Source organism: Zingiber officinale, chromosome 1A, assembly GCF_018446385.1.
Source record: "Zingiber officinale cultivar Zhangliang chromosome 1A, Zo_v1.1, whole genome shotgun sequence".
NCBI lineage: Eukaryota > Viridiplantae > Streptophyta > Magnoliopsida > Zingiberales > Zingiberaceae > Zingiber > Zingiber officinale.
Genome location: NC_055987.1, coordinates 30,544,149 through 30,572,070, shown reverse-complemented (window position 1 = coordinate 30,572,070; position 27,922 = coordinate 30,544,149). Strand labels below are relative to the sequence as shown.

The 27,922-nt window shown below is 38.2% G+C and overlaps 2 protein-coding genes across 11 annotated transcripts; one reads left to right on the top strand and one right to left on the bottom strand.

Moving 5' to 3' along the window:
• The first annotated feature begins 400 nt into the window (after positions 1-400).
• On the top strand, positions 401-1,749 carry LOC121997225 (thiol protease SEN102-like). The gene is made up of 4 exons (XM_042551537.1): positions 401-830; positions 926-1,158; positions 1,268-1,405; positions 1,489-1,749. The coding sequence occupies exons 1-4, from the start codon at positions 401-403 to the stop codon at positions 1,747-1,749; spliced, it is 1,062 nt and encodes a 353-aa protein (XP_042407471.1).
• A 139-nt stretch (positions 1,750-1,888) lies between these two features.
• Positions 1,889-27,172, bottom strand: LOC122022521 (oxysterol-binding protein-related protein 1D-like). Of its 10 annotated transcripts, XR_006123006.1 has the most exons (13): positions 26,054-27,160; positions 25,005-25,361; positions 16,240-16,327; positions 14,496-14,971; positions 6,042-6,197; positions 5,508-5,816; positions 4,086-4,430; positions 3,712-3,863; positions 3,563-3,640; positions 3,239-3,415; positions 3,083-3,153; positions 2,264-2,600; positions 1,889-2,147 (listed from the first exon to the last, which is right to left on the bottom strand). XR_006123006.1 is itself a non-coding variant. In XM_042580548.1 (12 exons), the coding sequence occupies exons 1-12, from the start codon at positions 26,567-26,569 to the stop codon at positions 2,020-2,022; spliced, it is 2,820 nt and encodes a 939-aa protein (XP_042436482.1). In that variant the 5' UTR covers positions 26,570-27,166; the 3' UTR covers positions 1,889-2,019. The 10 variants fall into 10 exon arrangements, 5 of the variants coding, with proteins under 5 accessions (XP_042436482.1, XP_042436493.1, XP_042436522.1 ...); XR_006123016.1 differs by adding an exon at positions 16,461-16,588 and having other exon boundaries at positions 2,264-3,153; positions 3,563-3,863; positions 26,054-26,323; XM_042580548.1 differs by lacking the exon at positions 3,563-3,640 and having other exon boundaries at positions 2,264-2,296; positions 3,700-3,863; positions 26,054-27,166.
• Between the last annotated feature and the right edge of the window lie 750 nt (positions 27,173-27,922).

Genomic DNA, 27,922 nt, shown 5'->3' with positions numbered 1-27,922 from the left:
GCATGAGTAATTTGATCGATTACTACCGGACAAAAAACAGAAAAGAAAAGAAAAGAAAAAAAACAAATTTAAGATAGAACTAAGAAATTGTTGGGTCACTTGCATTTGCGCTGCTCACAAGAAATTGTTCGGTCACTTGAATTTCTTTGGAATGCAGACAAGACAGTTACAAAATGTGCTCTTTGCTCCGCCATTTTCATTTTTGAGCTCCAACCTCATACCACACACTTAAATTTTGAGTCGGGACTCCCCAACTGTCCGAAAGCGTGCCTCCAGATTTCCAAAGCAATAATTTGCATCTCAACTGCTTGGCTTGCACACTTGGAGCTCCATCCCCGTCTTCTTCCACTCTATAAATAGCCTCCAATTCCAGAAAGCGATACGCAGTCGCATTGTCATAATGTTGACCTTCTTAGCTCTAGCAGTTGCCCTGGCCTTCGCGGTGGCAGGCAGCAGTACTCCGATCACTGACAAGGACCTCGCGTCCGAGGAGAACCTCTGGGACCTGTACGAGCGGTGGCGAAGCCACCACACGGTGGCCCGGGACCTCGAGGACAAGCAAAGGAGGTTCAATGTGTTCAAGGAGAATGCTAAGTACATCCACGAGATCAACAAGATGGACAGGCCTTATAAACTGACGCTGAACAAGTTTGGGGACTTGACGAGGGACGAATTCCGGAGCACCTTCGCCGGGTCTAAGATCGACCACCACCGAATGTTCCGGGGTAGTCGACAGGGGAAGTTCATGTACGAGAACGCCGACGTCCCTCCCTCGATCGACTGGAGGCAGAGGGGCGCAGTCACTCAAGTCAAGAACCAACTCCAGTGCGGTAAAAACGTAGAAATGGCCGGATCTTTTTTTTTTTTTTTTAATTTTTTTCTCAATAGCATCGGAGTCGTATCGATTGGTTGTTGGGTTTGGCAGGGAGTTGCTGGGCTTTCTCGGCCGTCGCCGCCGTCGAGGGAATACACCAGATCGCAACCAAGCATCTCGTGTCGTTGTCGGAGCAAGAGCTGATCGACTGCGACACCAAATACGATGAAGGATGCAACGGAGGTCTCATGGAGCATGCGTTCGAGTTTATCCACGAGAAAGGCATAACGACTGAAGCAAACTACCCCTACGTGGGCAAAGATGGCCGAGCGTGTAACGTCGAGGTAACTGGCGAGCGACCGACCGACCGACCGACTCATTATTGTCTTTTGATTAATATATACATTCACAATCACAAAACTAATCCATAGACTGGAGAATTTGCATTTGCAGAAACATTCTCAAGTGGTTGCGATCAGTGGCTACGAGGTTGTTCCTAGCAGCGACACGTCTCTAATGAAGGCAGTGTCTCGTCAACCTGTGTCGGTTGCTATCGAAGCGAGTAGCCGAGACTTCATATTCTACTCCGAGGTCTCCTGCTCTGTCTCAGGTTAAATAATCTCTTCTTCTTCTTCTTGAATCGAAAGATGATACTGCTAGCTGTGAATTTGCAGGGCGTGTACGACGGGGAGTGTGGCACGTATTTAGATCATGGAGTTGCAGCTGTAGGGTACGGGGAGACGAAGGACGGGCAGCAATACTGGATCGTCAAAAACTCATGGGGGCCGGGGTGGGGGGAGAAGGGTTACGTAAGGATGGCGATCAATTCCACGAAATATCCTTTTGGGATTTGTGGAATTGAGATGATGGCATCGTACCCCGTTATGATATCTCCCTTAGTTCACCAGGAGTTGCCGCTGAAGGATGAGCTTTAGGGCGATTTGCTGCTGAATAATATCTCTGAATCTGCAACTTTCGAATGTTTTCTTCTTGTCGGAAGTTTATTCATGTTTTCCTACGCACTCTGTCTGTGCACCTTGCCATAAGCTTACTAATGAATAAAATTCTGTTGAGTGCTAGAAATGATTTGATTAACGCCTTTGTGGCAAAAATATTACTAATACAACTTCAGAATCCTACAATTTTAACTCTTCCACTGAGGAAATTAAAGCGATTAGTTGAAGCTAAAAATGATTGAACTCGATTCATGGACTGAACCTGTTATTTATCGGCCTCCGGTCACGTACACGAGCATAATCCTGATCCCACCACCAAAGCCTCTTACCCTTGGTTCCTTCCGTAACTATTTGTTGATCATGCATCCTAATGGCACCTTTTAGATCCAGCAAATAAGGCATTTGCAAAACACAAAACATGACAAAACTGAGTGTGGGAGGAAACCTCAGTGCGAATAGATGACTACTGGACTAGTATGGAAAGATGTTTTACCAGCTGTGATTTGCTGATGGTGCAGGAAGAGACCTGAAAGCATGAGAAACAGCATCCAAATCAGCACGAGAACCCTCCTGATACACCCCATTATTCTCTCACTCTCCTCTTGTTTTGTGTTGATTTAAATTAAACACCTTCGCCAGGCCAAAGTAAGGAGGTTTAGGGGAGCATAAATCTGGGTTTAAGAGTTCCATTCCGTCCCCTGTCCATCCCTAGGTGCCTAGTCTACCCTACAAGTTCTGCAAGGAGATTCTCTGCCTTCTGGGCTTTCTTGTAGTTTCTTGTCTCATGTGAGCTCCACTTGCACTAGCACTAGCAGAATGAGCACATGGAACTACCCAAAAATTCTATCAGCAGGTATGGTAATGATCTCAAAGTCGCACTTTAATGGAATGAAGAAATATATGCATAGATGGTGGAGGTGCAACAAGTACTACCTGAGGTTAATAATATAAAGGGCCGCGTAGATCTCATAATTGCTTGCAACAATATGGAAAGAGTCAAAGATAAGGTTACAAGGAAAGTTTACCTACATGCTCAAATCATTGTTTAAATTGTGAAATTAAGATGAATATAGTCAGCACTCAGCAAACCAGCGGCAGAAACTGAGTAATAATTAAGATATGTAACCAGACAACTCGCACTACTAGGTTCTCAGTAGTGAGGTTTCAGACCCCAGGCACATGCTTGTAGGCAGACAATACTACTTTTGTTTAAATTCTGTGGACTTTTATATTGGCTATTGCTATTGTGATCATAGGACTGCACTTTTTTGCCGTTTGAACAGTTCCTAAACCGTAGGGAGAAAGTACGAACCTTCCTTCGGCAATGATCTTGGATATAGCTGTCTCCACTTCCTTGGATTGGAATCTAGATAAGACAACTGGCTGTAACAGCAGAAAGCATAGTAACTGGAGAAGTCAGAAATGGAAGAGCAATATTATATAGATGTTCTACTTACATAAATATCACCTTTTTATCACAAGAATGGAACCAGATACTACAAGAGAATGCAGCAGGCAGCAGGCAGCAGGCAGCAGGCAGCAGGCAGCAACACGAGTTTGACTGTCAACTGCCTCCAGACTGATTAGCCTGGCACATGCCTCTTGCTGATGCTTTCCAACCAGCCCCACAGGACACCAAATTGACCTACAGATTAAGTAGAACCAATGCTTCCAATCAAGTTGAACACTACTACAAAATGAGATCAAATTTTTTATCAGGTACTTCGTGTGCCGAACTGTTTTTTTTATAATTATTATTATACTACATCAAACAGCAAGAATAGTTACTAACATAAGATGGGGCATAGAGAAATATTGATCACAAATGGCTGATAGTTGATAACACGTCAATCCTCCTAATTACATATGGCTGCATACCCAATTTCCCTGCATTATAGATGTACATAGTAGGTAGAAAAAAAACATTACTCTATACTCAACAAATCGTCACCCTTGCCAAATACATCCGGAATTTCATCCCATTTTCTTTGCTTGCGTGCTTCCCAATATCCGCCCACATACTGGTAACAGTCATCCTCCCTATTTCTCCTGAACCACCTCGGTTGCCACCCCTTCTCTTGTAGCTTCCTTGCCTGAAACAGTAAGAATATTGTTTTGAGATGGGTCTTCACTCACCACAAAAAAAATAAATAAATAATACAAGGTGGATCTCAGAGAAAAATAAATTTAACTTTACAAACTATTTGTTATAATAAGAATAGTTGGTAAAAAAACTTTGGCACATTTTGAATATTGATAAAAGACAATTGTAACATTCAAATGAACCAATCAGAACAAAGGCTGAGACAAAACACCTGTCTTTGTAATTGTTCCAGCCTAAGTTTCTCTATATTTGCCAGCTCATATTCTCCATTCTCTAAATGTCTTTGATCAGGCCTTAAGCGGGAGTCAGTTGGAGGCAACTTCTCCATCAAGGATGGCGTCAGCTCATTTAAGGAAATAGCGAATGGCGTGAGGTTGTATCGAGTTTGATTTACAAACTTATCTCGTTCCCAGATAAGTACTGCTTCGGACATTGGGTCATAACCCTTTGGCTTTGTAGTTGGGTCTCCTAACACATAATACATTGCCTCATCCCACTTTCCCATCAGCATTGCTACCTTGTCACCAGTTCTATTATCTTGCACAAAACCATGCACCTGAATAAGAAAGAAACTGCATGTAAAGGCAGAAAGCTGAATAAAGTGTAAATAGGACAAATTGGAATTTCCCCTTCTACTTAGGGCCTCCTTTTTCTGAGGGAAAGATTTTCTTTGTCTGGGGGACTATCTGAAACTCGTTTCATTTTAACCAAGATAATTGTGTTCCTCAAGTACTATAACAGTCCAGTGACAGGAACAGCCAACCTGTTTAGGATATGAGAATCTGTTTTTTTAGAATTCTCTAGGTTCATAGAGGAGTTATCAAGACATTTGTGAAATCACAGAAATCTCATTAAACCATCACCATATTACATTCACTAAAGTTGAAAGAGTTGACATAAGAACCATTATTGTACAGTAGTTAAAAGATAGCAAATGTGATCACAATGGTTGAAGAGAATGTTCAAAGGTTATAAGGTACATTCACTAAAGTATGTTAAGGTTTTAGATTTTACAGTGGCTGAAAGGATGAAGCTTTTGAAACAAGAAATTATCAAGGGCGGGGACTATTTGACTTGAGCATCAATTCTTAACTAATTAGTATCCTAAATAACATTCCTTGAAGAAAATGTATCAAAGTGGAGCAGAAAAGAAATCTTTGAAATAAAAATATCCTGCATGTGATACGACATTGATACGTATTTGTTTGATTGCTAAACACAGTCAATTGTTCTGCTAAAAAGAATGTCATTGTTTTCTATAAAAATGGTTGAGACTTGACTAAGCTTTACATTTTGTCTTTGTTGATTTTGTGTGGCGTAAAAATAGGAGGTATATAATATTTTTTCAATATTGTCATAACTCATAGCCCAAAATCCCAATGGTGCCGCAAAAGGTGAAATCTGTCACCATGGCGGTCCCCCACAACTATTCCACGCTATTGGGAGAGAGTAAATCAGGTACCGAGCAGACCCCTATGTGGGAGAGCATTTTTCACCGGCTTCGCCGGGATTCGACCCTTGCTCCATGCTACAAATCTTCCACATGGTTACCGACTCGGTTACACCCTAAGGGCACACAAAAGCCTAATGATGATGCTACAGGACAGAAAGATCTGCATGGTCACAGCCATACCTGATGGGGATTTCGATCAATGATGGATTGTTCTTTGAACTTGAGTTTGCAGGAGTACTGGCCACTGCCCCTTATTCGCATAGTACCATAGTGGTCACAATAAATTTTTCCAATAATTATGTTATATATAGAAGTAGTGACTTTACTCCACTGAAATGTTTCTCCGTCTTCAAACTGAAGAGTCAGGATCCCAATAGGATCAAGCTGAATAGATCGACCCCAGAACTTTCCTTTTAGATTAGAGTCTCCACAAAATGTCCATCCTCTACCATCACAGTGACAAGCAACAACCATTGGATGATGACTCACCTGAAAGTAATAGAAATGCTTACTAAATTTAGTAATGTGATGTTGAGCCAGAGAGAATAGAGCTCCAGGCATAAAGATACAATATTGAAAAGATGACAAATAGCATTAGAAGGATATAGAGAAAAATTAAGGTTTTTTGTGTCCAAAAGAACAAGTGAGGGAAAAGGTCATATCCATGATAACTTAAACCACGTAGATCAGTTGCTGCTAACATAGAAATTTTACCTTCTCAGAGATGAAGCGCAGCCCCTTGTCTGGATAATCAGCTTCATATGTCTCTCCGAGAAGAGGGTTGAACGGTTTGCATTGTCGGCCTTCAGTTGAAGCATAACCAGATACAGCAAATGCAGCAATATGTAGAATCCTCATTAGGCTGTTTCCCTGTTCCATTTTCAGTAAATTCACTTGTAATCAGCATCACAGAAATAATTAATGTAATGACCCATATTAAGAAAGAATACTTCACAATTTGCATGCTTATCTTCTTCACACGAATGAATATTCGAAAAAAAGTTCTAAAAAAAACATTGGTATCATTGTGTAAGAAAGAATAATCATAACATAAGAAAAACTATAGAAGAAACATTAGTATAGCTTTATGTTCTAAAGTAAAGAGCAGACCAGACAAGAGCAGGATTCTGATAGTTAATTCTGGTCTTGAAGGGATGTTCTATCTCAAGCCAGCTCATTCAAACTAAGCTCCAACTAAGTTTTAAAGAAATTGATTGTTAACCCAAACCAAGTAGGCAATCACTCCAACTAGAAGATACATATCTACTCGAACAATGTAACTACAAGGCTGATCACTTAATAAAGTTCTATTCCTCTCTTCCTCTGCATGAGATCGGTGCTAAGGCATGCTGATTCTTTGTAATACCCACAAGGCTTCTGTATGTTATAGTTCACCAAGCCGCTTCTGTTCAATTTCCTTGAGTCTAAGACATACACCTTATTCACTCTTATCTTTCAATTCATGGCACACCTCTAGTTATCCTTGAATGTATACTTGTGCATCTAGAGCTTCTCCAAACACATTTTGTATGATACAAATCTGTTTCAACAGCACTTGAAAGTTTCCGATATACAAACTAGCTTACAGTCACTAACTCATCATCTTGCTGCCAAGACCAGTGAATTTTTTCATATCAGTGAAACCCACCTTCAATTGCTTTAGTTGAAGTTGCTTTATGTATTGGAAGTATTATTCGTTTACTTGCTCCACAAATGGAGCATTCCCACACCCGCCCACCATATTCTGGTAGAAATAGGCAATTTCTACCACCATCTTGAAGTTACCTCATGCGAGCCTGATGTTTCCGTAACACTTCTTGGAGTAAAACCTCAAACATGTAAAATGAGTGTGGTGTCCTTCAAGAATTTCAACCTACTAGCAAGCTAGCAGCTGATACCATGCATATGCAAGTGGATAAAATCAAAAGAAGAATTCAAATTTCAGAAGGCTTAGGTCAGATTCTCTACAATTACTGCATTAGTTACATGTGATGACTGAAATTTGTTGAAACATATATGAACTTCTATATGAATAACGACACAGAAAGCTGGTCATGAGGATAGAGAATAATAAAGTCTAACACAAAGTCAGCTTATGGAACGATAGTAAGAGAACCCAACGTGTCATGAGGAAATTTACATTCTATTAGGCTAGAATCTACTTCATTCATTTTAGATATGCTATGTAAATGGTGATCAACCAGCACTGAACGGTCATTCAGATAGTTTACCACAATGTCCACAGGAAAGTAGTTTTTTTACTAAGTCACAAGTTTACTTCTGTTGACGGATGACTCATATTTGGAATGCAGACCAATGCGATGGGCATCGTGGAAGAAAAATCTGTTAAGGTTTTTTGTAATAAAATTCTATTACGATATTTTATAATAAAATTCTGTTACGATTTTTCATAACAAAATTATGTTATGCTTTTACCGGATCTGGGGTTTTAGGAACTATTTATAGGAATTATTGTAAACTTATTATATCACAAGAATCATGGAATATGATTCAATTGTGTAAAGAGAATTCTAATAAAGCTTCGATCGTTTTTGTGGAGTAGGTATACTGTCGAATCACGATAACTCTGCTTCTTTCTCTTCTTCATCTTCTTTTTCATGTTTGTTTTTTCTTGTACGTCTTTGTCTCATTGCTCCGTGCGATCTCTTTCTCTCTTCCTCTTCTTTCGCGTTAGAGGTTGAGAGGTGTTGCCCCCACCTCTTTACGCAACAATTGGTATCAAAGCGAAGTTTTGACGGATTTTTTCAACATGTCGAGAAGGACTTTAGTTTGATATGGTGAAGTTTGACAGAATCGAGAACTTCGAATTATGGCAGTGAAGGGTTAATGACTTGTTGGTGCAATAAGTCATTGTGAAGGTGCTAGGAGAAAGGAAACTGGAAAACATGGAGAGATCGAATTGGGAAGAACTTCAAGAGAAAGTAAGGGCAAGAATCAAGCTTTGTCTTATGGATGATGTGATGTACTATGTCATGGACGAGGAGTCACTGGTGACAATTTGGCAAAAGTTGGAAAGCCAATACATGTCAAAGTTATTGACAAACAAGCTATATCTTAAGCAGAAATTATTCGAACTGAAGATGACAGAAGGAACCGATCTAAGACAACACATTAACGTATTCAACCAGATTATGAGCGATCTGAAGCGGGTTGATGTGAAGTTCGAAGACGAAGGCAAGGCGTTGATGTTGTTGAATTCTTTACCTTCATCCCCTACATACGAGAATTTGGTCACTACTTTGATGTGAAATAAGGAAACTCTCAAATTAGAGAAGATCACAGGTGCATTGCTAGGTTTTCACCAAAGGAAGCAAACAAGTGATGACATTTCTTAGAGAGGACTTATAATAAATAGCAACAAAGAGCATGGTAGGAGCAAATCTCGAGGCTTGTTCTAAGTTGAGAAGGAAGAAGGTGATCACGTGCTACAATTGTGGAGGCAAAGGTCATATGAAGAGAGATTGTCTAGAGATAAAGAAACATATTGCAAAGAACAAAAGTAGTTCGACATATTCTGCAAACATAGTTGAAGAAAATTCAGAGAGCGATGATGGAGATATGCTATCAGTTATGTTAAGTTCGAAGCAATTGACGGGTGCATGACTCTGCATGTTCATATCACATGACTTCAAACAAGGAGTGGTTTGACACCTATAGCGCAGTGAATTCTGGTTCAGTGTTGATGGTAAACGATGCGTCATGCAAAGTTATCGGCATAGGGAACGTCAGAATAAAGATGTTTGATGGTATGATCATAACCCTATGTGATATCAGATATATACCAGTGCTAAGAACTTGATCTCGTTAGACATACTAGATGATATTGGTTGTAGTTACAAATCAGTGAATGAGGTGATAAAAGTTAGCAAGGAACATTTATAAGTTGATAAGAACTACAGAGCAAAGTGCAATTCAAGACAGCAACAAACAAAATGGAAGGGATTCCATACGGATATCTGGGACCAGCCAATGTAGCATCACGTGGAGGACACTTGCATTTTGTGAGTTTTACTGATGATTACTCACGAAAAGTCTGGGTATATTTTATGCGTAATTTTTGCAAAATTTAAACTGTGGAAAATTGAAACAGAGAACTAGATCGAAAGAAAGATCAAATGTCTTAAGTTAGACAATGGGGACTGAGTACACAGATTCAAAATTTCGAGAATCTGAGAAGCATGGAATAATAAGGCATTTCTTGATTCGCAGGACAACTCAGTAGAACGAGATGACAGAAAGGTTGAACAGAACAATCATTGAGAAGCAAGATGTCTCAGGCTGAATGCAGGACTAGCAAATAATTTCTAGACAAAAACAGTTAACATGACATGTTATCTCATTAATAGATCACCAAGGGTAGCACTAGAAGGCAAAATATTAGAGGAAGTATGGACAGGAAATCAGTAAATTACTTTCATCTTCGAGTTTTTGGATGTCTAGCCTGTATGCACATATCTAGTGAAGAAAAATCAATGCTAGATGCGAAGTCAAAGCAGTATATTTTTCTGGGGTATCAGAAAGGAGTTAAAGGCTTCAAACTTTTGGGATCCTAAAGCAAATAAGGTGGTGATCAAAGATGTGGTGTTTGACAAGAGGGTTATGCTACAATGTACTTAGGAAGAAGGAAAGGAAACAGTACAGAGCAACATAGAGAAAGATGTTGTGCAGGTGGAGCTAGAGACTCGTGACTCCGATAATTCTAGCTCAGAGCACACGAAGCATCACATTATAACTAGTGGCAGAACGAGACGAGTCGTAAAACCACCCACCAGAAACGGATTCGAAGATTTGGTATCTTATGCACTTATCACTAGTAGCAGAGATCCTATATATTTTCAAGAGGCGATACACAGCTCTAAGAAGGACAAGTAGACGGGTGCTATGGCGGAGGAAATAGAGTCGTTATATAAGAACCAAATGTGGGATCTAGTGGAACTTCCTGAAGGAGAAAAAGCTATAGGGTGCAAGTAGATATTCAAGAAGAAAGAAGCAACGTCAAATGGAGAAGTGAAATTCAAGGCTCGTTGGTACCAATGGAGTATTCACAAATAAAGGGGATTGACTATAAAGAAATTTTTTCTCCAATAGTAAGGCATATATCAATTAGAGCAGTGTTGACTTTGGTGACACATTACGATTTGCAGCTAGACCAAATGGATGTGAAGACGACATTTCTTCATGGAAATTTGGAGGAACAATTTTTATGTCACAACCTAAGGGATTTAGTTAGCCTAGACAAGAGCGGTTGGTTTGCAAGTTGAAAAAATCACTCTATACATTGAAACAATCTCTTAGGCAATAGTACAAACGTTTTGATTTATGCATTATTCAAAATGGATATAGGAGATATGAGTATGATTGTTGTATATATGTGAAGAGCCTTGAAAATAAATCACTAGTTTTCTTATTACTATACATAGATGACATGCTCATTGTTGCGAAGAAGATAAAAGAGGTCAAAAAATTGAAAAAACTACTGAGCAAGGAATTTGATATGAAAAATTTGGGAGAAGAAGATTCTTGGGATGGAGATTCACAAGGATAGAACTGCAGAGAAATTATGGTTGTCTCAACGTAGCTATGTGGAGAAGATGCTGGATAGGTTCAACATGAAGAATGCAAAGTAGCACACCTCTAGTGCATCACTTCAAGTTATCAAGTACACAGTCCAAAGATGGATAACGAGATCCAAGAGATGTCAAAGGTTCATTATGCTAGTGCAGTTGGTTGTCTGATGTATACCATAGTTTGCACGAGACCAGATTTGACGCAAGCAGTTAGTATGATAAGCAAGTTTCTCTCAAATTATGATCGATCACATTGGGATGCAGTGAAGTGGATTTTCAGATACTTGAAAAATACAACTGATTATGGCATATGACATCATGCTCAGTAGACAACCGGAAGATCCTTCAGTTATTGGATACATAAATACAAACTATGCAAGAGATTTAGAAGACAGGAGGTCTACTACAGGATACGTGTTTACTATGACAGGAGGACCTATTTGTTGAAAATCTATGATATAATATATTGTTGCACTGTCTACTACGGAGTCGGAGTACATAACAGCAATTGAAGCAGCGAAGAAAGTTTTATGACTTATAGGGTTGGTTAGAGAACAAGTGTTCAGCAAGGTGAAGTCAAATTGTCATGTGATAGTCAGAGTGCTATCTATTTGGTAAAGAATTAGGTGTATCATGCGAAAACCAAACACATTGATGTGATGTTTCACAAGATAAGAGAGCTAATTGCTTCCGAAAAAATTTAACATGAGAAGGGTCACTGAGAAGTTCAAGCATTGCTTGAACTTGATTCATATCTCTAGATGCTAGAGGAAAGAAGCCCAGACCCAGAGATCGTGAAGTTTTGTTCAAATACTTGTGTTCTTCGAAGGGGTGAATATTCGCTAAAGTGAAGATTGTTGATGGATGACTCATATTTGGATGAAGGTCAATGCGATGAATATTATGGAAGAAAAATCTGTTAAGGTTTTTCGTAACATAATTATGTTACGATTTTTTATAACATAATTTTGTTACGATTTTTCATAACATAATTCTCAATTTTTTATAACAAAATTCTATTACGATTTTATTGGGTTTGAGATTTAGGTACTATTTATAGGAATTATTGTAAACCAATGGTATCACAAGAATCATGGATTGTTAGGATTCAATTAAAGTCCCACATTGGAAAGATTTGGAAAAATATTATGGGTTTAAAAGGATATAAGATATCTCCATTGATATGAGGTCCTTTGAATAGAGCCCAAGAGCAAAGTCATGAGGGTCTAGGCCCAAAGTGGACAATATCATGTCATTGTTGAAATATGTGAACATCTTTTGGCACAACAAATAATATCAAAGTCATGGTCTAGATCATATGTCATGTGGGGTGGCCTTGAACGAAGTCATGGAGAGACCCAAAGTAGGTCAAGGTGACTAGATGCTCGCGGGGAGGTTCGGAGTAGGTTGGGAGACCCGGAGTAGGTTAGGATGATCGGATGCTCGCGGGGAGACCCGGAGTAGATCAAGTGACTAGATGCTCGCGGAAAGGCCTGGAATAGGTCAGAGTGACCAGATGCTCGTGGGGAGACTCAGAGCCGGTCAGGGTGATCAAAAACTCGCGGGGAAGACCTGGAGCAGGTCAGGATAACCGGATGCTCGCAGGGAAGGCCTGGAGTAGGTCAGGGTGACCAGATGCTCGAGGGGAGGCCCAGAGCAGGTCAGGAGAAGGCCCGGAAAAGGTCAGGGTGACCGAATGCATGCGAGGAGGCCCAAGCAAGTCAAGGGTGACCGAATGCTCGTAGAGAGACCCAAACCATGAGAGTAATGATGGTCCTTCGTTTGAGGGAAGGATTGTTGGGATTCAATCAAAGTCCCACATTGGAAAGATTTAGAAAAAGATCATGGGTTTAAAATGATATAAGATATCTCCATTAGTATGAGACTTTTTGGGTAGAGTCCAAGAGCAAAGTCATGAGGACCTAGGTCCAAAGTGGACAATATCATGTCATTATGGAGATATGCGAATATCCTTTGGGCATAACAACTTTAAAATAGCTAATGGTTCAACAAAATTCTACTCATACCATGATAACTAATTGTTGGATCGAAAAGAATTTAGATATCTCCACAATAGCATGATATTGTCCACTTTGGGCCTAGACCCTCATGGCTTTGCTCTTGGGCTCTCCCCAAAAGGCCTCCTTCCAATGAAGATATCTTTTCTCTTATAAACTCATGATCTTTCCCATGTGTTTCTAATATGGGACTATGTTTGCAACCTTGCAACACAATCCCCCCCTCAAACAAAAGACCATAGGCTTCCCACGTCCGATCCTCGACCCACCAGGTCTTCCTGCCCCTCGGTCCACTCGACCTACTAGGACTTCCTTGCCTAGTCACAACTAGGACTTCCTGCCTAGTGTCTGGTCCTCTTGATCCGAACATAGGAGCCCCCACTTTCTTTGTTCGAGGTCAATATTGTACCCACATGGCTTAATCAGACCATAACTCTTGTACACAGTCGGCGGTTAAACCTTCTGGCAGTCCGGGCTCTGATACCAATTGTTGGATTGAAAAGAATTTAGATATCTCCACAATAGTATGATATTGTCCACTTTGGGCCTAGACCCTCATGGCTTTGCTCTTGGGCTCTCCCCAAAAGGCCTCCTTCCAATAGAGATATCTTTTCTCTTAAAACTCATGATCTTTCCCATGTGTTTCCAATATGGGACTATATTTGCAACCTTACAACCCTAACACTAATTGGTAGATGAAGTGGTAAAACGAAAAAGTGCCCAACAATATGATGCATACATCTTTCCGCTTATATCTTGTGCTGAATAAGCACAAAAGTGGAACATTGAGTTGGCATCAAGTTATGCTATAATGGATCAATTATAGACTCAATAGATAATATTTCCATCTATTAGACATGCAGGCATATTACTCAATCGTAGGTTTATAAAAGTGTAGGATAAAAAAATAAGACAAGTTAAAGATCCAAAAGGTTTGCGTGAACATTAACATAATTGTAAAATAGATAGAAAATATAACAAAGAGGACGAGAGAGGGTTCAAACACACAAAGGTGCTCTTTGGTCACCACTGCAATAAAGATGTGATAAGCAACCGATACAAAAAATCTAAGCACTTTGGGAACTGATCAATTTATATATATTTATTAACTAATGAAAATCATACAAAATTTGCTAGGAAGTACCTTGAACAATAAGTTTAGCTAACAAGCACTAATGCATGCAAAATGTAGAAAATTATTTGGTGCATTGCTAAACAAAGAAAAAGAAAGCTGCAATAAACCTTTCATCAAAGAAGGAATTATAAACAACAATACAAACTTTCCACTCTTAGATATATTAGCACCACATTTCAACCACCAGCAAGGTTGCTTAAAATTACAATTGCTAGTTCCAACAAAAAACTATGGGTTAATTCTTTGTACATAGGATTCTATTAAAAATATTTAATGGACAAAACCAACGATTAGGTAGTCAATTTAACTTCTAGAACAAATTTCAGGGGTCTAAATTTTAGCATAATATCATGTCTAACAAACAATAACCTAAGCAATCAGATTAGAATATTATCCAAATAAAAATTTTAACTGACAATAATCAAACCTGTCTGCCCCACTCTAATGCCCGATCAACCAGGTAGGAATACTCAAGATCCTCGAAGCATTTCTGGAGGGAAGAAAGTGGTTCATTGAAGTAAACTGGAAGACAGACACCAGAAAGATCCTTCCCAATATTCTCTTTAATTATCGACCACAAGCCAACAGGCTTTTCTTTTTCCTTTGGCTCAGGCAATTTGTTCCTCCTCTCAACATAGGGATACTCAATTCTTCTGACTCCAAGAACCATATCTTGACAATTGGCAGGAAATGTGGATTCAATACTACAGGCTGACACAACACAACCATTACCCATGGCTTCCCTACTACGGTAAGAAGTATTTCTTAGTAACTCAGCAGATAAAAAGTCCCTTGTGTCAAAGTATGTTCCATCATCTTCATCTGTATCGACATCTGCACCTTGACTTTCATTGTCGACTTCAGAGTCAGTTGCTGTGCCCTCTGAGATAATGGAATAGAAATCTGAAAAGGATCGAGAACTTTTTAGAAATGCAAAGCCACAAGTCCATCCAAAATGAAGTGTTTCAACTTTCAAATAAAAGAGTAGTTGATTTTTCAATCTAAAAATTCCAGCAATAGTCAGCTGTCACCTTAAAAAGCAACAGCTACTCACATATTGGATCTTGATGTTTGTGCTAAGGGTATTGTAGATAATGGGAACTTAAGAAATTAAGCTGCAGGTTCAATGATAAAATAAAAGCAGACACTTTTGGACACCATAAGGAAAAGAAAAAAAAATTTGAAGGGATAAAACAATGTAGAAATGTTTCCACTGCTAACATCTAAAGTCATTATTATCAGCTTTGACAAACTTTTTCTATTGGTGAAAAGCTTACAAACACTTTTGAGTACGGGAACACTTGGCTTCACACCATAACTTTATAAATTGTGTTGGCTATTCACCTTTTTTTTCCTTACACACCACTACACCCTTGGCTCAACAGTATGCTGCTTAAGTTAAATATTTCTTCTCTACATTTTAAAAGAATATCTAGTCAAGAATTCAAGTTCACTTTCCATATTAAAGAATTGAAAGAACAAATTTTTTGCACAAACACTTCAGGACTTCTAAATTTTGGAAATTGCATATCTGTCATTCAAAAGTTGATAAATCATATGGTACCTTTTAATATATTAATTTTATCATATATGCCCATGACAATAACATGCATCCAAAAGATTAATTAACTATTATTCAGAAAATATGTTAATTACGTAATATAATCTGAGTTTTCACAAGATTAAAATGTATTTTATATTAGATTGAATGAACCAAATACCATTCGAGTCTTTTTTTCTAAGCACACAGACAAATATTTACCGTTTTTTAGAGAAAGAGGGGAGGTGGACAAATCTGTGAGATATTCACTATATTTAGGCTAGCTAATAAACATGAGAAGAAAAAATTGAGGGGTTTAGTTTAAAACAATTATAACAGGATCATCAAGTAACCACACCATAATAGATTATTCAGATCCTAAACCCATGAAGTAATGGAAATTACCATGACAACATATATTGCCAAAGGAAAATGTCATTTAACATAATAAACAAGATTACAATCTGCAAAATTAGTGGCAATCTAGCACTTAGACCTTTGTTCAATCAATTGCAGGTTTCTGTATGGTTGTGCTTGATTTTATGAGACTATTACTCATATTTATAGATAACACTTAATTTGTGGCTTTTATATCAGTAATATCCACACAAGAAACCCTAGACATACTGACCACTAAATCTTCCGTTGACCATCCCTAGTTGTGCTTCACGTTCCTTTCTTTCATCAATTATTGTAGTCTCCAGTTCAACTTTCTCTGTCTGCAATGAAAGAGACAATCAACCAGAGATACAAGTTATCATACAGTATTTATAAACATTCAGGAAGATATGTGATACAATACATAATATGATAAAGCAAATTTTGTTCTCATGTCTTGCTTAAGTCTTTTACCTATGTTTGTAACATCAATTGGCTTAAAGAAATGCCCTAGTGTCTGTATCCACGTCCATTCTCCTCCCCCATTTCACCTTCCTTGCATGGGGCAGAAGAATCCACCTTCAATCCCTCATCTCCCTGGCCTTCCATGAGTACATCAGCAATCAACTCAAGTTATTCAATAATTGAATAACCAAAAAAGGAGAAAGAAGAAAAGATTGTAGTGAACCTAGGGGCATATATGTATGTTAACATCAAGAAATTAGTTATATTTTTGGCATGGATTAATAATATAGATACGAGGAGGTGACTTCCTGAGGTATCTAGATTTTTCCACATAACATGATATCAGAGCCCTAGGTACCTTGCTTGGTCCCTTCCTCTTTCCATGCGCCAATAGCTCTTTCTCACCTAGAAGGCTCTTCCATATCTGAAGTGGCTTGTCATTGACATCCACTACAAATCCAATGAATTCATAATTGCTATCAGCCTCAAATCATCCCTTCAGAGACTAATTTTTTTTTGACAAAATTGGTCCATCTAGCTTCAAGTTGGTATCAAAAACTATTCCCTCCTTAGCAATTGAGCATCAAAACACTGAAGGCACTACTCACTGGTTTCACCAAGCCCTACAACATAGCTTCTGCTTATGTCAAACCTCTTGCGTGCAATATTCTCCAACAGCACCTCTAGAGCTTCACTGTGAGCACCTCTCTAATGCCGCTTTAAGCATACCACTACAACTTTCCCTCATATGCCTCTAAGAGTGATACACATTGCATGTCACTCCCTTTCTTGCCACCTACAAACATTATACCTTCTGGATCAGAAGGGTTATTATTTCTACACTACCGTGTGCTACCACAACTTGCTATTCAGCAAACCTCGGACAGCACCCCCATGCAGATTGGGATCACCATGCAATTGATACTATATCGGTTGCTCCTCCTTGATGTAGTTCTTTACACAAGGGACCAATCAACCATTGGTAAACGATCCCCTCAATTCTAAATTATTGAATCTTTGACTACCTCCTAATTACTTCCTACTATTGAGCTTTCAAAACTTTCTAGTTCTATGATGATGCCACAGAGAAACTAAATAATAAGAAGTACCTCAAAACTCGAGTTACTGAGATTCCTAAATCCACTAGAGCCACGTAAGAGCATATTGGTGCCCAATTATTTTGCCTCCTTTGAGAGTCCATTAATCTGAGCTCAATATGCATCTTCTAATGCTTCATCTCTTGTAAATAACACTAATATCAAGAACCTACTTGTAATTTTTTGGCATTGATTAATAATATACATAGGTAGAGGGGACTACCTAGGGTACGTAACTTGATTTTTCTCCAAGATAAAGACAATACAAACGGAAAGAAAGGGAACTAAAATGAAAAGAAAAGAAAAGAATAACAAAGAGAAGATAAGAGAAATCAAAACAAAAGAAACATTACAAAATGTTAGAAACAATTGTCCTTAACATAAAAATAGAAAATATGAAGAGACTTAGAAAACAATTTATAAGCAAATATCAAGGTTCTAAAATTCGCTAGGCGCTAGTCGGGTGGCAGACCAGTGCCTAGGCCGCCTAGGCGGGGACTAGGCGCCGCTAGAGGGATTCCTCGGTATCCCTTGTTTTATGTGGAAAGTGGACAATGTCATATGTAAATCTAAATATTGTCTTAAACAATTTCATAGCAATGGAGATCTAACTATGTATGTTGAAATAAATGCATACTTTCCAATACCAAAAAATGAAAAACTATAAAAGAAAACTAACAATTTTGTGCAAAGGAAATATACTAGACTCAATAAATACGAGTAAAAGAAACAGTTGAACAGTAGAACATGCAGTAAGTTATCATAATCATGTAGTAAACAGTAGAACATATATCCAATTCGAATTTTAAAATCTTACTATAAGCTAAAACAACTTTAGTGGTGGAAAACATTAGAAAATAGTAACAATAGTTCAATTCAAGATTACAATGCATTGTGAACCAGTAACCACTAAGCAAAATATAATTGTTGAATAACATAAATCATGTCTTACCAAAATGAGTTCAAAATTACACAACTAATAATATCTCATAGACTCATATTTATTCTACTTCTTCTCCATAATTTTCAATAACTTGTTCTTCATCGAATACAAACTCAATATCATTATTGTGATCCTCTTCTTCTTCTTCGGATGCAAAATCATCTTCATGAAGTTCTCTCACTCTAGAGCTTCTTCGAGGTTGTAGATTTTCATCTGCTCCACTTGCTTCATCAGTCATTTGTCAAGTGAGTCCGGAACTTAATTCAACTTCATCATCTTCCCCACCATCCACAATCCAACCTTGTGCATTTGAAGCATCTTTTGCAAGAAGGACATTGACATTCCTTTCTTTTTCTCTTTTTTGTTTGTTCAACAATCTAGCATTAAATTGGACAAATACTAAATTGTTCAACCTGTTGGCATCCAACCTATTTCTTTTCTTTGTATGAATCTTAAAAAAAAACAGAGAAAATAAATATTATAGTTAGTACTTGAATATAGAGTATAGAAGTTAAAAATTATAGCTAATTTAATTAAAGACTGAAAGTTTAAAACTTACTCCTTCAAATGTACTCCAATTTCTTTCACATCCAGATGAACTTGTAGTTAATGAAAGTATCCTCAATGCACATGGATCAAATGTATCATCATTTTTTTCACATGCTTTTGCTGCCAATGTTTTTCCAAATAACCCAGCCTTATCTTTATATTTTGGAAATTCCTTGTTAATAATTGTATCTTGTAGATCTAACTCATTGGCATGTAAAGTTTCCATGCATTCAAAAATCCCCGTCGCGACCTCCTCATAAAGAGCAATAGAATTATCTTTATAGTAAAAATAAGGATTCAACAAAAAAAGCAGTGGTATGCAATGATGTATCAAGTCTATCCTTCATTTTTGACCTAATAATGACTATGATAGGTTGATAATTTGATTCCACGTTGTACAGAGCCACCTTGATATCTTCTTTAGCTTGAAAAAACTCCCCAATAGAAACCCCATCGATGGTTTTCTATCTCCATCTACCAATCGAAGAACTCTTACCAAAGGAGCAAATATTTTCAAACAAAGTATCACACCATTCCAAAAACTCATGCTCATCCCTGTAGAGTAAGCCAATTTTCCTTTGTTTTTGACCATTTACATTTCTCCCACATATCACTTGTAAACATGACCCTTAAACTAGCTTTTTTTTTTCAATCAAACTTTACAATGTGAGGAAATTTGATGCAAATCTGGTAACTCTTGGTCGAACTATGTCTCTCTTCTTCGTGAAACTTCTCATCAATGACAAAGTCTTATGGTGAGCATAGATGAAAATGATAAAAGACTTGGATTGCTCAATAACCTTTTTATATCGTGGAAGTTTGCCAATACTTTCAAGCATGAGATTAACCGTGTGAGTTGCACATGAACTCCAAAAAATCCCAGGTCGCTTTTCTCTCATCAATTTAGCTACAGCCATATTGTTGGTGGTATTGTCTGTTACAATCTGAACAATATTCTGAGCTCCTACTTGTTCAACATACTTGTCAACATACTCAAAAATAAGTTCAGCTGTATGCGCCTTGTCTGAAGACTCCTTAGACTCTAAAAATATAGTACCCTCCTTGCAATTAACACACAAATTTAAGATGCTTCTTCTTTTTCTATCACTCCATGCATCTGTCATGATCGAACATCCATTCTTTGCCCATTCTTCTTCATGTTTCTTCAGCAATTGTTTTGTTCTTTCAACTTTGGCTTTCAATAGTGGCTTCCTAAGTTGATATTGAGTTGGAGGCTTGAATCCTGGTACAAATTGACCCACTGCCTCCATTAGTTGCTTGAAGCTATCATTATCATCCCCTCGGATGGGTCTAGTGGCTAGCGCATGAGGTGTTGCCACAATGAGGTCTGGGGTTCAAATCTCGACAAAGTCGAGGTAAATACCTCCCTTATGTACTAGTCACTATTCCAAAGGCTAGTAGCCGCCCGTGATTTACCTCCTCCGTATTGGTCCTCGGACAGATTGGCGGGGGCGCTGGGGGCGAGCGTATTCGCCTTTTGCCACAATTGAAACTATCATTATCAATAGCATTGAATGAGATTCCATTTTCATAAACCCATCTCCTACCATATTATTGAACTTGTTGAGTTTTCTCTTTGAAAAGAGCCTCATTTATAATTTTTTGGCGAAGCACTTTACTTCCATTGAAGCCTGCATTTTCTAGAGCAATTGCCGATGCATAACTATCCATGGGGCCAAGTGGAAGAGGTTTTTTAATTACATCCATCCCTTCAATTTCAAGACCTTCTTCTTCGTCTAGAGAAATAGTCACCTCTGCTCTACAACTTTGTTCTTCCATTATTTTGTTCTTCTTTCTATTCCTCCATTCTAAGATAGTCTGTTTACACTTATTTTTGTCTTCTTGATATGCATTTCGACAACCAGATACATTTACAGGTATATTTCTAATGTGTTTCTTTATCCTATACACTCCCCTTGACATTATTTTTCCACATAACTTGCATTTAATTTTGTCGAGGTTCTTAGGATCAATCAATATCCAAAACTCCCATCCAATGTCATTTGACTTTCTTCTAAGAATCCCAGATTCAAGTTGAGTGATAGATGCTGTCGAAGATGAATTGCTTGCCATTATGATAACAGATAACCTGAAAAAATTATATATAACAACATAACATGATAATAAAATTTAATTATACCAAACGATACAAAATAATGAAATATAGCATTAACAAGTCTGAAAATATTTTTTTATATATCTTCATCTAATTAATAAAATTTATTAGATATTTGTTTAAAAAAATTAAATTTTAAATATATTTTTAAATCTGTTTTATATATAAATTATTAAATTAATAATATTTATTGGAATTTTTAAAATTTTAATTTAATTTTTATATTTTTAAAACTGATTTATATAAATTAATAATATTTATTAGAATTTTTAAAATTTTAATATTTATAAATCTGATTAATATAAATTAATAATATATAAAATTTATAAATATGATTTATATAAATTAATAATATGTATTATAATTTTTTAAATTTTAAATATTTTTTTATATTTTTAAATCTGATAAATGATAATATTTATTATAAATTTTCAAATCTGTTATATATATTAATATTTAATAATATTTATTAAAAAAATTAAATCTATTATTGAATCCTATTATCCTATTAGGATTATCCTAGTTAGGATTTGTTTTAATTTATTAAATCTAAAAAAAATTACAAAACACAAAAAACGCTATCGTGCAACGGTGTAGACACCACCGGCGCCTCGCAAGAGGCCTCCGGCGCCGTCGGACGAGTCCGATACGTCCAGCGAAGTCCGGCACAACATTGCTTCCAGCAATGCCGATAGCGTCACGAAAAGCTTTCGGCGCAACCAGAAGCATCGCGACGCTACCAGCGTTGCTGGAAGCAACGCTGGATGCACCGGACGCGTCCGACGACGCTTCTGGCGGCTTCTAACGCCCTACGACACGTCCAGCGCCGGAGAGTTGCCGCGACGACAAAGAAACAAAAAAATAAATTAACAGAAACAAAAAATAAAAACTTACCGGAAGCACGCCGCGATGAGAGAAGACGAAGAATCTGCGATGAAAGAAGACGAAGTGCCTCGGCAAATCCGATTTAGTATTAAAAAACCCTAAAATATGCCTAAAATACCTAGGCCCGCCGAGCCCGCGATGGCCGCCGAGGACCACCTAGGCGGCCCGACCGCCTAGGCCTTCCGCCTGGCTGGTTTCTGACACGGCCTGCCGCCGCACAACGCCTAGGCGGCCGCCTAGGGCGATATTTCGAACACTAGCAAATATACAATATAACCAAATTTACGGAAAAGAATTAGAGAAGAAGACAAGCAACATTTGTTAAATAGTAAGTATATCAATTTCTTATAACTTTGCAGCATTACCGGTGGGGCTAAACGAGCCAAGCTTTGTGATATTTAAGCTTGTTTGATAAGGTAGTCAAGCCAGGCCAAACTGAGCCGAGCCTAAAATGTAGGGGTGAGCAAAAGTTCAGTTAAACCGAATAAACCGATCAAACCAACCGAATTTAAAAATTCAGTTCAGTTTATTCGAAAATTCATTTTTTCCCCTAAAAAATCGGTTAATACAGTTAATTCGGTTCTGGTTCGGTTCGGTTTTGAATTTTTTTATTCGGTTAGACCGAATAGACCGAATTTTTAAGGCAAATCGATTTTTTAGACCATAAATTTTACAATGAACCAAATTTTTATTACGTCAAACCAAATTTTTAGAAAAAATTGGTTTGTTCGGTTTTATTGAAAATTCGGTTCGATTCGGTTCGATTCGATTTTTATCGAAAATCAGTTCGGTTCGGGTTGTTTGAAAAAAATCGATTCGGTTCGGTTCGGTAACTGAATACTCACCCCTACTAAAATGAACCAAGTCATTGAAATGATTGTTCAAGCTTGGTTTGGTTTCTTATTTATGAGCTTGAGCTTGGTTCAAGCTTGGCTTGAGCTTGGTTCAAATTTGGCTTGAGCTTGGTTCGTTTAGATGTTATCGAGCTCTCAATTCAAGCTTGTTTAATTGTTTGAAGCTTTTACATTTTAAGCTTGTTTGATTGATTATTAAGCTTAGTTATTAAGCGTGATAATACAAACTTGTTTATTCATTTTGAAACTTTCTTTGCTTATTTAACATGTTGATAAGAGTTTTGTTGTTGAACACTATTCACGAACATTAATGATCTGAACACATGTGTTCTAGTTTGTTTGATTAGTTTAATGAGTTGTTCAAGTTTGTTTATTTAATCGATCTTATGTGTATTGAAGGAACATAAACAAGCTATTACTAAGTCGAACACCAAGCTTGTTTATGAACATTTGTTTCATTTACAACCCTAATTATGGGTGTGGAAACATGAATTCATGCAAATTTAAGGTAGGGTAATATAAATGTTATAATTTCACGGAACTGTTGTGGGCAATTGAAGAGCAAAAATAGTATTTTAAAAATATTTTTAAAATAAAAATGAGATAGTTATCTATAGAATCATAAATATTTTATGTGGGCATCCACAGTCGTAAATGCTCCACACATCGCTGCCACATCAAAAGTTAAAAACCTTACTCATTTTAAAAACCTCTCTTCACTACCATAAACCTCTCCAATAACTTTTTTTACGACCCCACTGTCAATTTATTTATTTTTATTTATATTTTTCACTTATCTTTATTTATAATTTCATCTATATATAATATTAATTAATATTTTAATTTAATATTTATAATTATATTAGTATTTTAAGTTTTATATATTTATTTATGTAAAAGTAATAATTCGATAAAAATAAACAAATGTTTCACAAAAATATAAATAAAAAAAACATTAAATAGGGCAGTGAGCCCTTGCTACCTGCTGCCCTCACGCGCGTGTCAATAGGGAGAGCATAAACCCTCAACTTTTTTTTTTTTAAAAAAAAAGTATAAACCGGTCCCAAGATTTTGAGACCGGTTTATAAAAAAATTATAAACTCCACCCATATAGTGGGGGCGAGGTTTATAGTGGGGAGTTTATAGTATAAATCCCACAATATAAACCTCCATTGCAAGTGCCCTAACTGGAACGTTTAGGTTCCATATTAAATAAATATAAAAAAAAAATATTTAAAGTAAGATATTCTGTAAAAAATAGTAATCCTTTTTGTCAAAATCTTAATCACACATATTCCCTGGAACTTAGCCCATCCTGATTCTTTGTACGAGTAAATCAATAAAGTAATATTTTTTTTTTTATTAAAATCACATTCTGTGCAAAAGCATCAAGCTATGCTGTAAATTCTTGTTGCTGATTCATGGAGTCCTCGGTGTCCATGTATAGGAATAAGTCTTGCTCACCAAATGGATTTAATCCTGTTGTGGTGAAAAGGCTCCTGCATCACAATGGTATTAGATCTTGGATGGATAGTGATGAAGCCTGAATAATGTGGACATACTTAGGATCTAGAATGAGGGAAATGTAGTCAGACGTCACTTGAGGTCAGTGCTTTAAAGTGAGATCCAAGGCAAGAAAAGGCTTTTTAGCCCCACATTACTAAGTCATTGATCCTTGGTGTCCTTATATATTGGAATGAAACTCATCCCACTGGAAGAGCCCTTTTGTGGTGAATGTTTCTCTTGTATCACTCTAACTCTAAGAACAAATCTAATTATATTAGACACTCAATTTCTAGTTTCAGACATATATCACTTTGTTCTGCTGAAAACTGCAAGGGTCAGATGTGACATACACATAATCATCATGAATGATCAAAAAGAGTTATGGATTTGGCAGAATAGGGGTTTAATATGTCAAAGAGCTTGCTAACTAATTGAAATATCAATTAATTGGAAACAAGCAGACTCAACCTTTTTCACAGAAATAACTAATACGCCACCCACACAAAAACTTTCCTGAGAAGTGATTTAAACATTTGTCTGCTGTCCCAACTATTCTATAAGAATGTATGGGCAAAATTTTACCTCAAGTTGTCTCAATGTATCAAGTAGAATAAGATGTCTCTGTTGCAAGGATTTTAATTGGTCCTGCAGCTCAGAGACTTCAGATAGCATAATAGTCTCGCATTCCTTAACTGCTGCTTCACTTAGTCCCTCCTGCATCAGTTTTACTCGTAGTTTATCAGTTGAGACAGTAACCTCCACTGAAGGTTCAGGTTCATTAATTGCCAGTGAACGAGCAAAATGATCCTTAGCAGACAATAGAGCATCAAGCCATGCAGTTCGATCTTCTCTAGAATCACACCGTAAATGAAGAGTTTTAGTACCAGTAAAAATATACAGCCTTTTATCATCTGACTTGCTGGCACGAACTGAAGAGACCTGAAAAATATCATTAATTGTTCAGGAGGAAGTAACAGGGGTTACTCAAGATTTAGGAGGAAGTAGCAGGACTGACTTAAACGTTATAATGGAAGTACATGACAAATTTTTAGCCGTTAGCAGAAGAGAGCAGCATACTTTAGGTGTTTTAGTTTTGACAAAAGTAAGCTAATATCAAAGATATTGAAAAGAGAAGTATTTAATTTAAGGTAGCAAAATATGTAATGCAACAGTGCAAGCAAAGCTCAAATAATGGTAACGGTAATTGTTATACGTACTGGAATTTCACCCTTCAGAATCTGATTTGGTTACCACTAGTCCAAGCAACTTTTGATAAAGCAATGAATAGTTAGAGGAGGCAGATAAGGAATTTATAGGTATCATCAGCATCTCAAAGTTCAGCATACCTATACTAATAAGAACATGTCCGAGTCAACAAAGGTCTTGTGTTTTAATCGAGGGGATCAATAGTAGTGGAATGAATTTGAACTATGTAGAGAGCAATGGAAAGCTACGTAGGAGCATGAATTTGAATATCTAAGAAGCCAATGCTTCTAGGATATCTATTGGAAGTATCAATATCAATCTCCAATATTCGCTGGAAAGAAAAGATGCAAACAACTTTAAAAGACAATCTACATGTGGTAAAGGCCAAATCTTTACTGCTGAACAAAGAGAAGCCCCTATCTCACCTTCAAATGTACCTCCCCAAATGGCTTCCACCGCGGCCCAGCGTAACCTCCACTCCCCATCCCCAACTGCTGCTCCTTCCTCATCCGTCTCAACGACTCCTCCCCGATAACCCTGACCCCAGATTCACGCCCGGCCGAACCAACCGATATCCGATCCGGTCCATGGACCTTGTAGTACGATAACACCCCATCCTGCAGCACGAACCATCGCGACCGCCACCCCTTCCCATAGTTCACCCACTTCCATATTACCCCTGCGACCGCCCCATTCCCACTCCCTCCCCTTCCATCCCCACTCTCCAGCCCCTCAGCCTCCTCAGCTTCCGTTTCCACACACGCAGCAGCGTCGGAATCCGAGAGGATCACCGGGACCTGGATCAACTTCTTGCTCGACGAATTCCTGGTGGGGCTTTCCGCCCCAATCGACGGCTTCGAGGATTTGAGCCCCACCATGGGCGAGGGATCCCGGTCGCCCCGATCCAGCGACACAGGCGCAATGCAGCACAGCGGGTTCATCTCCACGGCGGTTTCAATGTCTCGAGTTCCAGCCGGCGGGGAAACAATCAAGAAGAGGGGATCAAGAAGAAAGAAACCGACGGCAGCGACTCCAACTCGGCGAAGAGAAGCTTTGGTCGTAGGGTCACCGTGCGAGGTATCGCCGGAGCAACGTACTTCAAGCGACTCATTCGGATCTGAAGGGGAACGAGAGAGAGAGAGAGAGAGAGAGAGAGAGATGGGTTTAAGTTAATATGTCAAAAGAAGCGAGAGAAAAGGAAAAGACGAGCGCGGCAGATCCATTAAATTCGCTGATCAACGCAGCAGAAACGGCGGCAGTATCAGCGTCAGCAGTAGTGTGGCAGGCGGTGGACAGTGGGGGAAAGAGACCGCGATGGGCATCGGGCGGATCCCGCGCTCGCTCCCCCATCACGATCCACCTTTGCAAGGCCTTCTCATCCTCGCTAAGCGCGCGGGACAACGGTGGGACGGACACACGCCCATCCGGTCACGACAAGAGTACAATTCATGGGTCGGTTCGAGAAGGGAGGAAAATTCGAAGAAGCAACTCGATGGGATCGGCGGGTGTTGGGACCATGGCTACGGCTGACTTTGCAGTGGGCTGGCTTCACGGCTCTCACTCGCCTTGTGTGTGGTGCTGGTGTTTTACGGGACAGGCATCGGTCGGTGCCCTTGTCTCCAATGGGTGGAGCCCGTAGGGAATCGTTGCGAAACCCAATCACCGCGCTGGTCTCTGAACATGCTAACGAGCTTCCGGTGCAGGATATCTGCGTCGCCGGTGGCCCCCACAGGTCAACACCAGTCACCCACGATTCGAAGACAGACAGGCGAGGATGATTAGGGAAGATAAGAGATGACGAGGAGTAGCGTACCGTTCGTTTTGTCTTTAGTGCGAGAGGAATATTTAAAAGGGAGAAGGGTGAGGTGGAAAAATGAGAAAAAGGTGAATGAAAGATGAATGACGCTGCTGCAAACGGGCATGATAAAAGGGACTTGCAGGTGGTGCTGTGCGGGTTTGTGGTCTCTTTTCTTCTCTTTCTCTTCATTAATTTTTTTAATTTATAACTATTTAATTTATTGAAAAATTCGGCTGTTGATTATTATTATTGATTGGCCCAGGTTTTCTGAGTCCGCACTCCGCAATTATGATAATTTAGTGAGGAAATTGTTGGGTTCTCGAATCAAAATAATGTGACGTTTGGTTTAAGGATTTGGAATCAAAAGAATGGATTTATTTTTAAACTTTGTATTTAGTTAATGGGAATAGAATTAAAATTTTAAAATGAAATTTAAAATTTTGGATATTGATGAAACTCACCTCTTCCTTTGAGTTTTGATAGGAATGATCCGAAT

Excerpts from the sequence above, each read along its gene's own strand:
- LOC121997225 (XM_042551537.1), top strand. The coding sequence starts at position 401 with ATGTTGACCTTCTTAGCTCTAGCAGTTGCCCTGGCCTTCGCGGTGGCA. Across the intron at positions 831-925 it reads CAAGAACCAACTCCAGTGCG|GGAGTTGCTGGGCTTTCTCG; the intron begins GTAAAAACGTAG and ends TGGGTTTGGCAG. Across the intron at positions 1,159-1,267 it reads GCCGAGCGTGTAACGTCGAG|AAACATTCTCAAGTGGTTGC; the intron begins GTAACTGGCGAG and ends TTGCATTTGCAG.
- LOC122022521 (XM_042580548.1), bottom strand. The coding sequence starts at position 26,569 with ATGAACCCGCTGTGCTGCATTGCGCCTGTGTCGCTGGATCGGGGCGAC. Across the intron at positions 16,328-25,004 it reads ATACATTGAGACAACTTGAG|ACAGAGAAAGTTGAACTGGA; the intron begins GTAAAATTTTGC and ends CTTTCATTGCAG. Across the intron at positions 5,817-6,041 it reads TGCGCTTCATCTCTGAGAAG|GTGAGTCATCATCCAATGGT; the intron begins GTAAAATTTCTA and ends TATTACTTTCAG.